We start from the raw sequence: 18911 nt of genomic DNA, 5'->3' as shown, positions 1-18911 counted from the left end.
AATAAAATACGCAGCTAACTAAAAAACTTATCTAACATGTATTATTTCTTGTAATCATTCTTCTTGAATACTATACTGTGGATTTGTAACAAGATATACAACATAAGGGACATTGTTTATCGCACAAGGTTATATCAACTACAACATAAAAAAAAAAAAAAATATTCTAAAATCGTGTTGATGTACATAAAAAATATTCTAAATTATTAAGTAGTATTATTCCTTATTTGAATACTTAAAATCAATAAACACATGAAAAATAACTGGTAGTATACGTCAAAATAAACTTAATTACAAAAATGAGAGATGATTTGCTTTGTTATTTAATTTGTTTTTAACTTTAAAATTATAACTAAATAATTTTAAAAGAATCAAATGTCAATACAATTTATATTGTAAATACTATATAATTAAAATACAATTTTACATATTTTAAATAAACAAAAAATAGAAAATAATTTTTGTAAACCTTATTAGTTCTGTAATAACTTTCTATAATTAATAAATTTCAACCTTCAAACAATTTACTTAATATGATATAGTACTAATATTTATGCCGTAATAAACACTAGGCATATCATTTATGGATAGTTACAAAATATTCATATCAATTTTGCTAAGGTTATTTAAAAATAATAATAATAATGAAATAACCGCCTTGACCAATAAACAATAACATAACTAAAAAGTAAACATAGTAAAAATTATGTTTTGGCATATAGATATATGTTGATTTTCAAATAATACTTTTGTGATTTAACATAAATGTATAACAATTATTAATATTTAACCAGTTTAGAATATAATACTGCATTTAAATATGTAAGAAAAAAATATTAAATGGAACAAACTTTGTTCTTTGATATGTTAAAAAAAAAATACTTCTTAAGTTATTCCAAACACAAACATCTAAATATGTTAAACACAAATGATAATTTGGAACATTATAAATGGTCATAAAATAAAAATAGTAATAAAAAAAAATCAAATTTAGGCCATGTTTTATTTTTGACTAATTCAGTCAATAAATCTAAAATATTCGATATATTATTTAACTAATATGAACATACACTTCTTTAAAACAAGAATATTGCAATAATTAATTTATACCTTTTTGCTTCAATTACATTATGTTACAGAATTTTTGTGTATTTTCATTTGTTGAGGTATCCTCATTTTCTCCATCTGCCTCAGAATTATTTTGAGTGTTTTTTTCTTCAGTTTTTACACTATCACTATTGTCCTCACTAACAGCTGTATCAGGTTCTAAGGAATTCTCTTTTTCAACTATGGCTTCAGCTATAGAAATATTTGGTTCGTCTTCACTTATTGAAGTACCATAAGTTATTTTTTGAAAAGGATATTTCATTAAGTTCCACAGTTTAAGTATCTTAGTAGCCTTCTGTTCTTGTTCTGGTAAATCTTCAAATTTTCGCTTTCGTTCGCTAATTAATACTTCTTCATCCAGTAATAGTATATCGTCTTCTAATGTAGTGTCTAAATCCTTGGTAGGATGTAATGGTGCCCTTGATGATATATTAAAGTAAGATGCAGGTGACCTAATATTATTTAATTCTAAATCATCATCTTCCAAATCATGTGAATACTCATTATCATCTAAAGAATCACTTGGAGAATATGGAATATCTAGACATTTGATTGAATTTACCTGAAAAATTGAATAATTTTTAAACTGAAATATGAAATATACACGAGTAACATAAAAGTAAATTATAATCTTAAGGCCATTACTCAAATTTAACAAAAAATTATTAAGCTAAATAATTACAAAGTAATTTAAACTTACTTGAATATCTTTTTCACCATTTTTTGTATCTGCTTCATTCGAATTTTCATTAGAGATATCAATAGTTTCTGATTCTCGATCTTCTTGGGTGCAAATTGAACCAATAGTAATATTACGATCTGTATCACTATCCATTTCTAAATTTGGTTCTAATGAAGATGTATTATCGACATCAAAATTTATACTATCAGTTTTATTGTGGTTTCCATTTAATTCACTGCCATTAGTTTCTACAGATTTATTAAGTTTTTGTTTCTCATCATCTTTGTCTGTTTTTTTAGATACAACTTTTTTTAGAGTCAATAAATCATCACCATTGTTAATGAATAAACAACGGGTATCTTTTCCACTCACCACGGCTTCAGTCATTTTTTTTCTAAAATCAGAAAACAATAATTTATTTTAATAAGATTATGGAAAATATTTCTCATTTCAAAATGAATTAGCTGGAAGAGCAACTTAGCACCATTCCCATACAATAACTGATCTCCCATTTACTATGACACACTCTTATAACATTGATTATAAGTATGTTAAGTTAAAATAACAAATTTCTTAACATTTAATTTGACTCAATTTTACAATAGTTTCTATTCCAAAGACTTGTATAATCTAAAAGTCTGAACTTGAACTTAAGTAGTAATGCAATAGATATGCATACTACAAAAATGTAATAAAGATAATATTTAATAATTAATACATAGTAGCCTAATGAAAATTAAGCAAATATATGCCAGATGAAACTAACACTAGGTACAATTATTTAAATTATAGTCCCATTAATTACATTAGTTAAACTTGGTAATAGATAGTAATATGTAAATTTATGTGTTTGTACAATGTTTATTAAATGACTTTATTTTGAATATAATAAAAATGTTATATGTTTAATTTTTTTTTTTAATTTATACTATTAGGTTGATTTTCTTTTTATTTAAAAATATTATTTCAATAAGTTGAAATTTCGATATAGTTTTAAAGGAATTAATTTTTCTAAAAATGTTCATATTTCATGTCAAAAACACATTAAAAAATGTTATGTAACGTCTTAAAAATAAACATAGACAACACAGATCAGTCTTTACAATTATAATACACTCATAATCATTAAGTATGATTTATATGTTAACAGGTTTATAATCTATTAACAAAGATTTAAACATCATTACAAATTGTAATGTTTTTCTTTAGGATTGTGATACTCAACTATATTTTATATAAAACAAATCACCATTTTAAATACATTTGAAATAAATCACTTACACATAATATTTTCTTGTTCAATGAAGAACTTAATTACAAGAACTTCAACATAACATTTTAATCAATAATATATATACCCATGATAATTAAACATATTCATTATTCATTAACAATGTTAATAGAAAAATTGGAAAATAATTTATAAAAAGAATATTAATACTAGGGAATATTAATTAGGTATTTAATGGTATCAAATAACATTTAATCATGCAAGTACAAAGTATTTCCTTTACTTTAAATTATTTTTATATTTAAAAATAAAAAATAAAAATACAGTAAAAACATGATTTTAAATAAAATTGAAATTATGAACTTAATTAAAATATAAGTGTAAACTGAATCATACTACAAAACTTGTACCAATTAAACCTATTGATGTCCTTTGGATGCTAATCAAATAAATATTTATAATATTATTAAATACATTTATTGTATAAAACATTATGAAATATATTCTATTATCTCAATGAAAATGATAAATGATAATAAGTTATAATAAATAACAAATTATAAAGAAAAATGTTACTTTATTATTGTTTAAAAATATTATTATAACATAAAAGGCCTAAGAGAATATAAGTACTAAATAAATGCATGAAATGATAGTTAAGAAAACTTTAATTTCTCAATATTTGTTCAGCATCATCTTCATCATAGTCTTCAAATTCATCATTTTCATTATAATAAAAATCTTCTTCTTCGGCTTCTTCTTCACTGTCTGCATCATTACTATTATGTAATGGCTGGACACGTGTAAATGCTTCATATATTTCATTTAGACATTCTGGACTATCGGGTACTAGTTTTATTTTAGATTTCATTTCTTCTTCTTCCTCGTCTTCATTATCTTCTTCAGAATTGTCATCTTCATTACTATGATTGTCACCATTTAAGATTTGTCCATTTTCAGGTTGTATACTATCAGAAGGTTTATAAGCAAAATCAACAATTATTTGCAAACAAGGCTTTTCATGTACCACTGGATGATTACATGTACCAAATACACACATGGATTTGTAATCAATACTAACTACTTGATTAGTAGCACCATTCTTCCAATAAAGTTTACTTTCAGCGACATACAGAGTGCCTTTTCCAAATGTAACCTCATCAACTATAAGTGTAATATTAGATTCACAACGCTGAATTGATTCATCTTCTTCATTAAAACTAGCAAGTGTATCCATTTTTATTTTATGGTTATATAATTATTTATTACTTTTATGTGGAAACTATATAATTAATAATATAGGTATCGGCTTGACACTGAAAAACACAAAACAAATAGCCTAAGCCTAAATAGAAAGATACAATTAAAAACTAAACATTTTAACACTACTCATACAAAAAGCTTGAAACCTTATAATTTCTTATGTTTAATAATTCAGTCATAATAATAAATTAGCAAATAAAAGTAATCAATATTCATATTTAAATCTGATATTATTGAATAACGAGATCTATTAATTGTTAAAGCTATATTCTAAATATGAAACTGCTTTACTTGACTCAAAAAAATAAAGAAAACTATTGTAAGTTAATAATCAAGTATAATATTGTTTATTTTTTTTTATATGGTAGTTAAATAAAAAAAATCAACAAATGACAATCATAATTTATTAATATAATTATAATATAATAATTATTAATTAGTAAATATATGTACCATGCAGTATGACCTAATGAGAAACGTCTTATAAACAAACAAATTACATTAACTATAATAAACTGTTTATTTAGGCGGCATAGTAAAATTATGGCTATGGCGGTATTTTTAAGAGCCACGTTTATTACTAAGTCCAATGTGGACTTAGTAAATACATTTAGATAGCAACTGTAGTGTCTTACCTTAAGAGATAATAATGCGAAACGTTCAAATCTGTAAAATGTAGTAAAATGCGGATAAAATATTTATAACGAAAAAAGAACGGACCAGACACTTTACTAAAACAAAATCAAGTTCAAGTGCAATGTGACGGATAACAAGTAATTTAATTCTTCAAAACATTAAATAGGAAATCGGAATTCAGAATACCAAATACCACTATTCCAGACATCGGGCATAAGCAATAAGGTTGGTTCATAACTTGTTTACACTCGAGACAGTTTGACCAAATGGAGAATTATTACAAATAATTTCAATGTTCAGTTTGGTACAGGTTTCTTTCTTTTCTTTAATTGAGTTGAAAATGTTGAGATTATAATACATTATATTAGTATTTACTATTTAGTATTTTACTATTTTTTTTTTGATTATGTAGGTACATGACTGACTATAGTGACCATAGTAGTTAATAGTTATAGATTGAAGTTCAATTTATTTATAGACCAATTGTTTTAAACTACTTAAACTCTCTTGCAATATGTAATCGTTGTAAATATTTTAACAATTTTATAAGTCGTTAATTTCTAACAATTTATTAATATACTCGAAAATACGAAGAAAAAGTAATAATTCTTAGTGTTACTATGACTTCTAACTTTGACCGTAACATATATACATAAATAATTGCGTTTAGGTATAATTTTGTAGGTATTCCCACCTAAATATTTTTTATTCATACGTAACAGTGATTGATATTTTGAATCAGTTATTACAGTTAAAAAAGTGAAAAATTGAAGTTAGTAAAATTACTATATAAATTTTTTTTTTATTTATTTATTTAAATTAAAATGTTTCAGCATATTACATGCTAATACAAGTTTAATTACCTACCAATCACAAGTTATAAATTACAATTTTTAATAGCAGTTAGTTATTGATCTTCGTCTTCGCTTGATTAAGAATGATCTTGCGGTGGACGTGATTTAAACGCCGATTTTATGTTTTGTTTAATATAAATACGGTCAACAGTAATCTATTTATCCATACACAATTAACACATAAAACATTAACACATTTATTGTACAACGTATAGCGGAATTTTTATTTTTTTTAATTAACAACACGAGAAACGATTAATTTTTTATTCAATTTTGTAGATTTATGCGTTATAAAAATTCACTGCCAGTGTCAAGTCGATCTTACAAATAAATCATAAAAAATGTTAAAGACGTTCGGCGGTATCTGGTCAAAGATTCGGTTAAGTTTATTGTACCGGCCGAGAACTCCCAAAGAACGGCCCTTTGACATTAACCGATTGTTTGCCTTTTTTTCGGCGAACAGTATCCGTGAACGATGTGCATAGTTCATGAATCATTCCCGAAAACTTCGAGGAGTCTTTCATAATCGTCTTTGCGCCGAATAGAATCCATGAAACGGCTAGAATCCCCAAGCAATACGGTAATAAGTTTATGAACATAAAATCGTCAGGCAGAATTCCTGCCAAACCTTTCTGACGGGGAGCTATAATACATTATAACCGGTACCGCAGAAATATTCCAATTTGCGGCACTTATAACTGGCTGTTAACGCGATTATGGTATAAGCACGACCAGTGCCGGATTTACCATTAGGCTAACTAGGCTGTAGCCTAGGGCGGCAAATTTTTTCTCTTTTTTCGTCTCTATAAACAGACAAAAAATTATTTTACTATATTATTAGATGAAACTGATCTCAGGGAAGAACCTGAAGTTTTACAAAATTATTTAGAGTCGTTATTTGCAAATGAATTGATTCATTTTAAATTATACTGAAAAATAAAGGTATTGAGAAAGTTTCCCCGTCAAAACTACTCCAACACATACGTGATCATGATCTGTCATTTGTTTTCCGAACATAGGCATGCCTGTTACAAATTGCAGTGCTGAGCGTAGCTTTTCATGTTTAAAACGTATAGAAAATTGTTTAAGGTCAGTGACATTAGAAACACGATTAAATAGTTTGATGCTTCTCAACATTAAGGCTGAAATATTGACAGCCTTAAATTTCGACAATCTAATCGACTCATTTGCCCAACAAAAGGCAAGAAGAAAGTTTTTTTAAAGTAATTAATTATGTCTTGACTTTTGTATTTGTATTTTAAAATGAAATCTCCAGTTTCCCGAGTAGCTGATTTTTCAAGTTTTTAATTGTGCACTAAAATAACACTTATATGAAGCTCATATTGGTTTAAAAAAAATGATTGTATGATTTTGAGGCGGCATTGTTCTAATAGCCTAAGGCGGCTGAAGAGGTAAATCCGGTACTGAGCACGACGACTTCAATTCGGAACAATTCTAAATACTTGGCGAACAGCTCGAGAGCAGAAATATAAAAGTGACAGAATAAACTTGTGCACGACCCGACTAACTGTGTGTAAAAATTAAAATTAATTATAAAATTACGATTTATAACATAATATCTAGCCTTATTATTTAATAAAACATAACAATGTCATCTTTGACGTTTGCAGTGGCTATTCACTTTATACCCATGTATAATGTGTACGAGATTGTTAAATTTCTATGTTTCTAATAAGTACAAAATATTATGGAAGTATAAAAATAGTTGAAATATTAATCCCGTTTTATTTATCAAAACCGTAAGATGATTTTAATTTTCACACGTTTTTGTCAAAGTTGTAGATATTCATACGGTATGGTATACTCATAGTGGTTTACAAATTATTCGTAAAAATAAAATATCTTTTACAAAAATATTGTTTAGTCAACAAGCATTAAGTATAGAAACGAAATGAATATTTATTAATATATTTATCATTATCTTGGTTTACATGACAACGAGTTTTACCGTGGTCCGCGAGGATGGATGGACAGTCTGAAAAAAAGAACAACGGGGAAAAATTATAAGAATTTAATATGAAACATCAATAACGTTATAAAATTGAAAACTTTGTGATGAGGCGTGAGAATATTCAAATTTATTTCATTATAATAAATTTTTTTTTACAGTTACTTGAAGGAAAACTTATGGATAACTTTGTATTGGGTTTTTAACCTTAGGTTAGGTTAGGTATAAATCACAATAATTTTACGAATTTTCAATTTTCAATTTCGCAATTTTAACATATTTCATAAATATTTAAATTTTAAATGCTTATAAACAAAAATTGTGAGTAATGATTTTTAATTTTTTTTTTTTTTTTACTACGATAGTGGAACTTATAATAAACCTTGTATTAAATTTTAAAGATTTTTTGGATAGCCAATTTTATTTTATAACCATTTCAAAAAAAACTTAGAAAAATTGAAAATTTCAATTGTCTATAAATAGTTTTAAAAAGGTTAAAATATTTTGAACATTTAATTGTAAATATATAACACTAATATAAACAATTTAAAAAAAACACATCATTGTAAAATCAATACATTCCTCACTTCGTTCAGAATCTAATAAGTTATCACTTACCAGTTTCGAATCCACAGGTTATATAACACAAATAAGTAAAAGAGCTACCTGCCTACCAATAACATTTTTTTTAAATCTATATTATACTATTGATAGTATAAAAAAATAATTTATAATTACTAATAAATAATAAGATTTATAATATGTAACTGTAATTTAATTATACATAATATTATAAATTATTACTGTAGTCTAATTATAAGCCTCTAATCTTGCGTCTGTTAACGTATTTTACATATTATCTACTAAATTCGCAACATCGACATCAAAAGTATTAATTATTAGGTTATATGGAATTATGAACTTATCGGCAAATTTTCATCAGTGTGTCATGAATTTAAAACTAATTTTTCACATATTATTCAATTTAGTGTATTATATTAAATTATAATTATATGAATCATAAAAGTATTTTTTTTTTTAATTTGCAGTAGGTACGACACAATTTTATTTATTTCAATACATAAACAACGTGGAACAATTTGAGAAACCATGTATATAGACGTTATGTTGAATGTTATGGGTGAAAGAATGTATTGACCACTTTTTGTGTCAGGAACTAGCTAGTTAATTTATTAAAAATTGCTATAATAAATAATAATAGTTACTTATTTTACTATTAATAAACTGTAGGTTAAATTGTTTTTTACAGAAAACATTGTATAAAATATATAATAATATATTAATATAATCATAAAGTTATAAGTTTAGCCCCTGCAAATCATATTTTTTTATTACAAATTTAAATTTAAAATGTCGATTTAAAACATTTGTGTTTAAAAATAGATTTTTTGGATACAGCATAAACTTAACTTTCTTGGGGGAAACCTTGCTTTAAATTTTCAATCCTTAGCTGTAAAAATGTAACATTTTATATGTTTTTAAATAGCTATATATAATAATAATTTATGAGGAATTGAGGAATATACTAAATTTTCAAATCAATTGAGCTCACTAATATTTCTTTATGGACATTTTTATAAAAATTATCTTTAAATAGGTACTTAGTTTAAGAATCAAAATATTTTTGAATGATGCTTATACAAATATTTATTGAAAATCTCAAGTATGTTAGTTGTGTTTTAGTAACATCAATGACATTGATACAATGACTCAATGTTAACATTGTCAACTAACCCTAAACTTGCTACGCTCATTTACAAAAAACAATATAAAACTTTCATTACTTATACCTTTCCTATTGTCGCTTATCATTTATCCAAATTCCTGGTAACTCAATCAGGTTCCTTAAAAGGAACTGGCATAGGGACCTACTCTCATTTTAAAAACATTTTCCACTGGATGTTACCAATGGGTGACTTCCTCTTCCTGTCATTCGAAAATCATCTAATTTATTTATTTTTAACTAGATAGGTACCAGTGGCGGCTTGTGGTGTTAAAAGTTGGAGGTACATAAAATAATAAACAACTATATTGATATGATGTAACACGTTGTTACTGTTCTAAATGAATAATGTGTCTTATTAATATGTAAATTATTTAATTATACTACTATATTATTATTTAATAATTGCATTAATAACTTAATTATAATTTAAAAAAAAGTTGAAAATGTCTCAAAATTAACGTAAATAAAGTTTATTTTAAAAATCGCTTCGTAGTAGGTCATTGAGCTCATATAGTTGAAGTTCAGTCTTTACTCTTCATCGCACCAAGTTGCATTGTATTTTGCGATCCCCATCAATTACTCAACCATATGTATTTTATACTGGTGTTCGGTATCGGTGTTGTCAAGGTGTTGCGCACCGATTGGTGTATGCATATTGCATAATTCTTTTTACTTTAGGAACAATGTCATATGATCACGAAATCACGTCATAAGTTTTTTACCAAAAAATATTTTTGAATAATTTTTTTTTAGCACCCCGATATTCTTAATGAATAGTTTATAACGATTAAGTTATAAAAAAAATAAAAATATTATTTTGATAAAATGGCATGTGGTGTGCTTGCACCTGTTCACATACGCACGAGCTGCCACTGTTATAGATACAAATTGTAAATAAAAAAAAATTGTCTTAAAGGGCCACCAATATTTGTTTTCTCTGTCCATATCGCATTAATATCATACATTATATATAGGAACAAAGGTATTCCATATTTCTACGATTACGATTCTTGAGTTTAGTGCAGTGGTTCCCAAAATTTTCTATATTCTACGCCTCTTTGTATATTTTCAAAAATCTCGCGCCCCCTCCCTATAAATTGAAAAAAATCGATCATCTTTTTTTGTGTACTTTAAAAATAAACTAATATTTGGAATTTCTACTTTTTTATTGATTATAAATTATAATAATAGTAAATAATAAAATGTAACAATAAATTAAGGTGATATAGTAATAAATTAATATAAAATATCAATAATAGTAAATAAAAAAATACATAATGAAATTAATAATTAACGTTAATGCCATAACATTTTTTTTTGGACAGTTTCGTAATAACTGCTTGCGCCTCCCCAGCAATGTGTAAACGCTCCCCAATTTGGGAAACAGTAGTTTAGGGCAAAGCAGCAAAGGTACATAAGCATTCTGTATTTTTTTTAGAAAAATATTTCATGTGCATTGACCGAATTGATTTTTAATATTTTCATTTTTCAATAAGTTTATTACCTATTAATGGTTAAAAATAATCGAAATTAAAATTAAACATGTTTGATGTATTTATAAAAAATTAAAAGATTAAAAATATCCAGTTATTTCACAGGAAACATTCATCTTTAAGATATATTTAGTAGCTGCCTTTATGGCTCTACCCTAAACATAACCGGAGAATCGTAATCATGGAAATACGAAATATCTTTGTTCTATACGTATTATGCTCAAGATAGATAAATAAAACTTAGAAAACAAATGTTGATGTTATGGCCTCTAATATAAAAATAAATATAAGTACAGGCTGATTCTTCTACCATTAAACACTCATTATTTCATCATATTTTGTTTCATGCTTTTCTCAAACTATGAAATTTTTATTTTTTCATCCTTTATAGTAAAACTACTATCAACTTTTAAATGGCAACCTTTTTTTTATGAATTTTAACATTAAAATTATTATTTTTCATTGGTTTTTTAGCAAAATATACTTTTTCAAAGTTGGGCAGTTTTTGAATTTTTATAATACTTATTTCATATCTCATATGTAATAAACTTGTTATGTACTATCAATGCAGTGATGAACTTTGTACCTTTAGTTACCAACATCTCACAGCCGTAAAAAACTGTAGAAGCATCTAAAAACCTCAAGGCTCAAACCAACCAAATTTGAGCAGTTATACCTATAACTCGATAATGGTTAAATTAAAAGTAATAATTTTAAAATAAAAATTCATAAAAAAACAGTCTATTTTATGACATTTTAAATATAAATGTGAAAAAATAAAAATTGAAAAAAGTTAACATTTTTTGAAATAACGAGTGTTTAACTATAAAACTAATAAACAATCACTATGTACATCAAAAATCTATTCACATTATCTAAAATATATGAAATTTTATCTATTCTTTGGTTAAACTGTAAACTGGAATTGACTCGTTTAATAACAATAATATAACATGATATAAATGTTTACTTTTATAGTACCTAATTAATAATATTATAGATACTGTTTTTTCAATATATTACCAATAGTAAAATAAATCTCTTAATAGAAATATAAATATATTAAACAAAATAATTCTTTTTCATGAATTACTCATTATTTCAAAAACTAATTACATTTTTAAAAATATTTCTTTATATATTTTACCCGAATTAAATAACACGATAAAAAAATCACCTTGTATACATATAATATAGTTGGTAATTTATACAAATATGCTGACATACAGTCTCAGTCTAGAATCATTTTTTGTGTGCAATGATTTATCATTTAATATAATATTACAGTAACCTACTCAATGATGAGATACACTTGACGCCTACTGTATAGCAGAACAGTTTTCCACGTTCTAGCTTTTTTATTATTGGTTTGACTGTTTAATAATTCAAGGATCCGATGCTATACCTGAGAATTGGGACCATTACAAAAATAAAATTCTACAGTAGAAAAAAAAATGACTTAAATACTAACTGTTATGCCTGACAATTGTTACTTTTGCTTTTGGAAAACATATTGTTATATTTTTCAACTATTACCAACCATTGATTAAACAATATTCTATAATCAATGCTTCTAACATATTATCAGTGATCATAAGATTTTGAACTAAGTTATTTGCACATATTTAAACATATCATTAAAAGGATATAAACAAAAGAATTAGGTTTATCACTTTCACTCATGTGTAACATAGAAATGTTACATTCAGCAAAAACGATATTGAAACCGATTTAATATTGGAGAGAATTGGCCAATTATCAAACCTTAAAGTTACAATCATTACATTTTTAACAATGTTTCAAATTTTTTAAATTATATACATACAACTTATTTATAAATTAAAATATCGAAAAACAGCCATTATTTGGTAATAAATTACAATTTCTATATTAGATACCATGTATCAGCAAACATGTATAATTATATGATCAATTAGTTTTTTTTGTCAAAATGTTTATATTAATAAATTGTTATTCAACAAATTAAGTTCAACATATTTAATTCTAATTATTGAAGATTATATTCAATTACAGAAATAATTTATTATACTTATACCAACATATAAAACATATTATTTTGGAGTGTAATACATAGCATCTATAAAATATCTTGTGATGTCACCAACTATAGTTCTATCTGGCAATGTGGCAGACATTCCGTACATAGCCATCTATAAAATCAAAACACTCAAAATTAAAAAAAAAAAATCTTATTTAATTAATTAACTACTTTACTTTTCCAGTGAGTTGAACATTTGGATTTTTTAATATTTCAATTAATTCTAGTCTTAAATCTTCAATAAATAATGAAGCTACACCAGGTTTTGTATGTAAATGTGTAATGCAAATATGAATCCTAAAAATATATGTTATTACACAGTATGATCATTATTTTAAGTAACATCTAAGTTTTTGGCCGGATTACATTGCACTAAATTGATTATGTTACAATAGGATTAAGTACTGGAATTTTTCAAATAAGTATTTATTTAGGTACAGCTAGTTTGGAAAAAATGGCCCAAATTAGATTCAATATAATCTGGCCAAAAATTAGTGCTCCCAATAAAATTATTATACTATATTTATATACATTATTCTTTAAACTTTTATATATTTTAATTTTTGAACATTAATATTATTGTAATTAATCATCCTTACCCAATTGGAAATTGTAAAGTATTTAAATTCCAACCTCTTGCATTTAATGCATCAGATAATCGATAAATATTAAAATCATTTGAACCTATTGCTATCACAGATGTAGTAGGTTTACCAAATATGAAAATACCTTTCATACTACGTAATCTATAAATAACAAAAATAATTTAATATGTTCAGTAACTCATTTTAATAAATTATACAAGTCTAAAAATATAAGACTCATTCAATCATTATAATTATAATTACATAATAGTTTTTTATATGACGAATAATGATCTATGTAATTTATCATTAAGTCTTTAAGCAGGTAATCAAAATTATAAATTAAAATTTAATTAATCTAAAATTTTAAAATTATTGTAAAACAACATTATTATAATATTTTAAGTTGTAAACCTAATAATAGATATGCTGTAAAATTAAATCATATCAAAATATCAAATACTATAATTTAATCTCAATTCAAAATTTTAATTTGTACAAAATAAAATGTTCACCAACAGTATTTAAGTTAAATTAAAAAAATATACATAATTAAATTTTTTGCATTGTAAATACTAAAAGAAATTAGATAATAATGTATTGGAGCCTAGAGTAATATAAGTAAATAAAAATATAATGCAAATGCAGTAGTTTTGTGGATGACACAGTAGCAAGTAATCTAGTAATACTCTATTAACTTTAGGCAATACTATGACCGAAAATATATACTATAAAAGGATATCATATAAATATCAATAATAAAAAATGTCTAAGCTGTGATTATTAATCCAATTGACATAAATATTAAACAATGACAAAATTAAATTAAATATTAATTTTTAACTTACTGTTCTTCGATAAATATTTTAGTGTCCATGATTTCTTTGGTTGAAGTAATATAGCCATTCATACCAAAGTACATTAGTGTGGCCCAGCATGCAGCAATTATACCTAATAAATTATAGTACCATATTATACAATTTAGATACAAAGTTATGCAAGTTTTTTTTTAAAAGTTTTTAATTTAAATAAATATAATTACCTCCAGACCTTGATCCACTAATAGTTGGTGAACCATAATGACCTCCAGGCCATTCTGTGCACACATAATATTGGTTGTGTCTATATTTTTTATCAGAATACAATATTACTGAAGAACCTTTAGGTGCATATCCATACTTATGTGTGATTAAGAGAAATTAAATTTAAAATACGATTATTTAGTACATTATTTTTATTTTGAAATAAATAATTATAACTTTAAAAAAGTACCTTATGTGTATCGGCAGATATACTTGTAACGCCAGGTAAAATAAAATCAAATGGAGGTAGTGGAAAACCTGCTTGTGGCATAAATGCTGCAATGAAACCACCTAAACAACAATCAACGTGGACTGGGATATTATATTTAAGACCTAAAGCTGATATTGCTTCTATATCATCTGATGTTCCATATGGGAAATTAGGAAATGATCCAACTAGCTGTAAGTATAGTATATAATTAAGTATAATAAATAAAAATATATTTTATGTATTGTATCTTTGTTTAATAAAAAAATGTATTTAAATTAAATATTTTTTCAATCTAACATTTTTTGTGCTAAATATTAGATTTACTAAAAATAATCGTATTTTGTGAGAAACAAGAATCAATAAGGTAATCTATTAAATTTTATTTTATATAATAAGAATAATTGGCATTTACAATATTTATATTAATTTTAAACGATTAATAAATCTTTTACAACTCGTTATAAAACTTCAGTAGCTGTAATTAGGGTGAGGTGATCAAGGCACCTGTTGCTGGGAAGAGTAAAAATATTATATGATTAACTTAAGAAGATGCCATACCTGCATGTGTTGTCTCTGTCTTACTAACGTACATCAATACAAATTTGCGTTCAAAAAAACACATTTTGTGATTTTAGCTTTAATATTAGAGTAAATTTACCGATTATCAAATTTATAGGTAATAATATTATCTAGAAAATGAGATAAGCTTTTATTGATATTATAATTTTAAAGTGAGTTATGAGCATTTTAAAGTTATAATATTTTACATAGCTATAACTCAAACGTACAATCAGTATTGCCTGATCTGGTTGCTTCTTATGTCTAACAGAATATAATACATGGTGTTACAACTATTTTTATGGGTACATTTTAAATTCTATTCTCAATACACCCACCCCTCCTATGGGTGTTAATAACACCACATCAGTAAAGTTAATTTTAAACAGCCACTTCATTTTTTTTTTAAATTTATTTGTTAACATTTTTAGTATTGCTATGTTTAAAATATGTAATAAGACATAATTAGCTTACCATCAATGTATTCTTAGTTATTGCATTTTCCATTTTTTTTAAATTGACTGTATAAGTATCAGGATGCAAGTCAATGTGTATAATTTTAATACCAAAATAAGAAGCAGCTTTATCAAATGCAGGATGCACTGATCGTGGAACTATTATTTCACCTTTTTTAATACCACATTCATTTTTTCCAAAATCTCTATAAGCTTTACATGCCATTATAATTGATTCTGTTCCACCACTAGTCATCTTAAGTATATTAGATAATAAAATTAATAATTATTTATTTATTTTATCATTTTAATAATAACATACTGTTCCACAAGCATTTAAATCTCCATGAAATAAATTTGCAACTAAACGTACAACTTCTGCTTCCATTTTACAAATACCTGGAAATATATCGGAGTGTAAAGGATTTGTATAAGAAGCATAACCGTATACTTCTGTAAGCAATTTTATTAATTCTTCATCATAATAATATATAGCACCAGAAATAAACCCTTCTTTCCAATTGTATTTACCTAAAAAACGGTATTTTTATAAATAATATACATTAATTTAGTAAAAAAAAAATTTTTCTTACCAAGATTTAAATATCTATTTACAGTTTTAATTAATTCATCTTGAGGAATTCCTTGCAATGGAAGTTCAACAATGTATTTTTCACTCTTGGTATTTTCAATTACTTCATTTTCAAATAAGTCAGAAACTTTTTTAGTTTCTTCTTCTACTTGCTTTTTGAATTTTGGTATTTTCTTAATTTGTGTAAATGTAAATTTTTTAAATCTGTTATACAAACCTAAAAATGTATTGTTATGATTATTCAATAAGGGAAGAAATGAATTATAATTAGATTTTACTAAAATATTAGATGTATTTTTGTCAATTATTTAGAATAAAATAGTGGTATAATAACTAATACAAATACAATATTAAATAAACAAAAAAACTTCTGTGAACACTAACACTGTTTTATTATATGTTTATAAAAATTGTATACTTTAATACAACAAAGTTATAATGTTATAATATTTTATTAAATCCCCTTTTATTTTTGTACCTGTATATAAATTATATTAATTTTAGTACAACAGGTCAATTCCAAAAAATTCAAAATAAAGATAAAATACCTACAATATTGAAAATATAAGATCTAATAAAGATAAAATAAAATAATACTACAGTAGGAAATGGAATAATATAAATAGTTAAATAAAAAAGTTTATTTGTATTACTACTAGTTATTATCTGGTTAGGAAACATTCTGTTAAGTCATAGATATAGATTCTAAGATTATAATATTACTATTATATATTTGTATTATTTGAATAAGTGCTAAAAAAATTATATTTTTTTAATAAGTTTAAATTTGATAGTTATTTTTATTAGATATAAACCATCTATGAATAGTGAAATAGTTTTTGGATCAGAACTCAGAAAGTGAGAAAATGTTATGAAATTATTCTTGCAGTACATTTTCTAGGTTAGGTATTACTTTTTTAGTATGATTTGTATTTTAATTGTCTAATTTACAATAAAATAAACTTGCTTTCATCTTGACATAAAAAATTCCATAGCCAATAAGATGTTAATATACTGGAAGCTGTGATAGAAGCAACTTGCCAAGGTTCACGTTGTCCAAACAAATTATTAACCGAATTTTTGGTTAACAAAATGCCATTGTTAACCAAATCCATACTTAACTTGGTAAATGGAATGATCTAAAAAAAATATTTAAAAAATAGGTAGACAATATTAACTTGTTAAAATTACAAAATAAGTATTTTTTATTTAATTCCTTTAGTCAACAACTTTGGTTAATATATTATTCATCAATTTCAAAACATAATAGTATAATACTATTTAATCTTACTAGTAGTATAGTAAAATGACGAAGTATTTATAGTAGGCAATTAGGTAGGTACTATATTATAAAGTATTTGAACATACAAAAGTGATAAGATCTTATACATTTTATAAAATATCATGATTAAGCATTTTATTTGAAAAAATATGTATACATTGAACGTTAAGAAACTAAAAATACTCACTTCGATATATTATATTTGATGGCGGTATTTTAACAAGGTAATCGTTACCAAATTATTTTAAACGAGAGTAAAACAAATCGTCATTGAATCATATAATAATATATATTACGATGTACAGCACAGACGTTGCACAATGTTTGTTTTTGTATAATTATTATTGTAATTTTTTAAATTGTATAATCACTAAACATTCAAATTCATACGCAACGGGTAATTTATGGCATTTCCTCGACTATCGTCGTAATACATTAACATAATATTACGAAGTGCACGTCGCTATATGTCGATCACTGACCAGTCATGTATGTGCATTATATATGTGCCGCGTGCGTGAACCGTTAATAGCCATGTACTGATGTACACTGTAGTACTGTATGCGCGGGGATCCATGTGTACAAGCATCAGGCCTCGAACCTAGGTACGAAAATCGAAGAGGGAAGGAATCAGGGGGAAAGCGACAGGAAATAGCCTGTAGACTGCCGCAGTAGTGCAGATGTGTAGAGCGGGTGTACCGTGATACACTACACACGCACTTAACGGTGAGTCGATCGTGGTGTGCTGAGGTGACTCACAATCTATTCACTTGTTCACGTTTTACTGTGCAGTGTTACTATAACGTGTATTACGTACACTAAAGAGCCTTGACGGGAAAAAATCAAGGCTCTCTAGTGTGGTTGTATTTTCACATAATGTACACAATATATTACACGGACGGAGTATGTATACACTATACATACGATAATAAATTATCATTAGCTAATAGAACACTTAAAAGCTATGCCACAATAGTATGGTCTGTCGTCTGTCCGCAATCTACCTTTGCGGACGACAACTCGGCACAACCAGTAGTAATTACTCGAAGTGACTAAGTGACAATATTACTGACGAGTGACGAGTAAACAAGTTAATTGAGTCATAC

The 18911-nt window shown here is 25.3% G+C and overlaps 3 protein-coding genes across 3 annotated transcripts; all 3 read right to left on the bottom strand.

The window, feature by feature from the left end:
- Window positions 1-838: 838 nt before the first annotated feature.
- LOC113555749 lies at window positions 839-5122 on the bottom strand. Its single transcript, XM_026960275.1, has 3 exons — window positions 4919-5122; window positions 1808-2183; window positions 839-1669 (listed from the first exon to the last, which is right to left on the bottom strand). The coding sequence occupies exons 2-3, from the start codon at window positions 2174-2176 to the stop codon at window positions 1124-1126; spliced, it is 915 nt and encodes a 304-aa protein (XP_026816076.1). The 5' UTR covers window positions 2177-2183; window positions 4919-5122; the 3' UTR covers window positions 839-1123.
- LOC113548223 (methylosome subunit pICln-like) lies at window positions 3688-4257 on the bottom strand. Its single transcript, XM_026948994.1, has one exon. The coding sequence runs from the start codon at window positions 4255-4257 to the stop codon at window positions 3688-3690; it is 570 nt and encodes a 189-aa protein (XP_026804795.1).
- A 7883-nt stretch (window positions 5123-13005) lies between the features above and the next one.
- LOC113555738 (sphingosine-1-phosphate lyase) lies at window positions 13006-18531 on the bottom strand. The gene is made up of 11 exons (XM_026960263.1): window positions 17993-18531; window positions 17491-17662; window positions 16525-16740; window positions 16254-16462; window positions 15951-16187; window positions 14898-15107; window positions 14668-14803; window positions 14474-14576; window positions 13641-13787; window positions 13218-13338; window positions 13006-13153 (listed from the first exon to the last, which is right to left on the bottom strand). The coding sequence occupies exons 2-11, from the start codon at window positions 17636-17638 to the stop codon at window positions 13055-13057; spliced, it is 1626 nt and encodes a 541-aa protein (XP_026816064.1). The 5' UTR covers window positions 17639-17662; window positions 17993-18531; the 3' UTR covers window positions 13006-13054.
- Window positions 18532-18911: the final 380 nt, after the last annotated feature.

This window comes from Rhopalosiphum maidis, chromosome 4 (assembly GCF_003676215.2).
Source record: "Rhopalosiphum maidis isolate BTI-1 chromosome 4, ASM367621v3, whole genome shotgun sequence".
Lineage (NCBI taxonomy): Eukaryota > Metazoa > Arthropoda > Insecta > Hemiptera > Aphididae > Rhopalosiphum > Rhopalosiphum maidis.
This window is presented reverse-complemented; position numbering and strand designations above follow the sequence as displayed.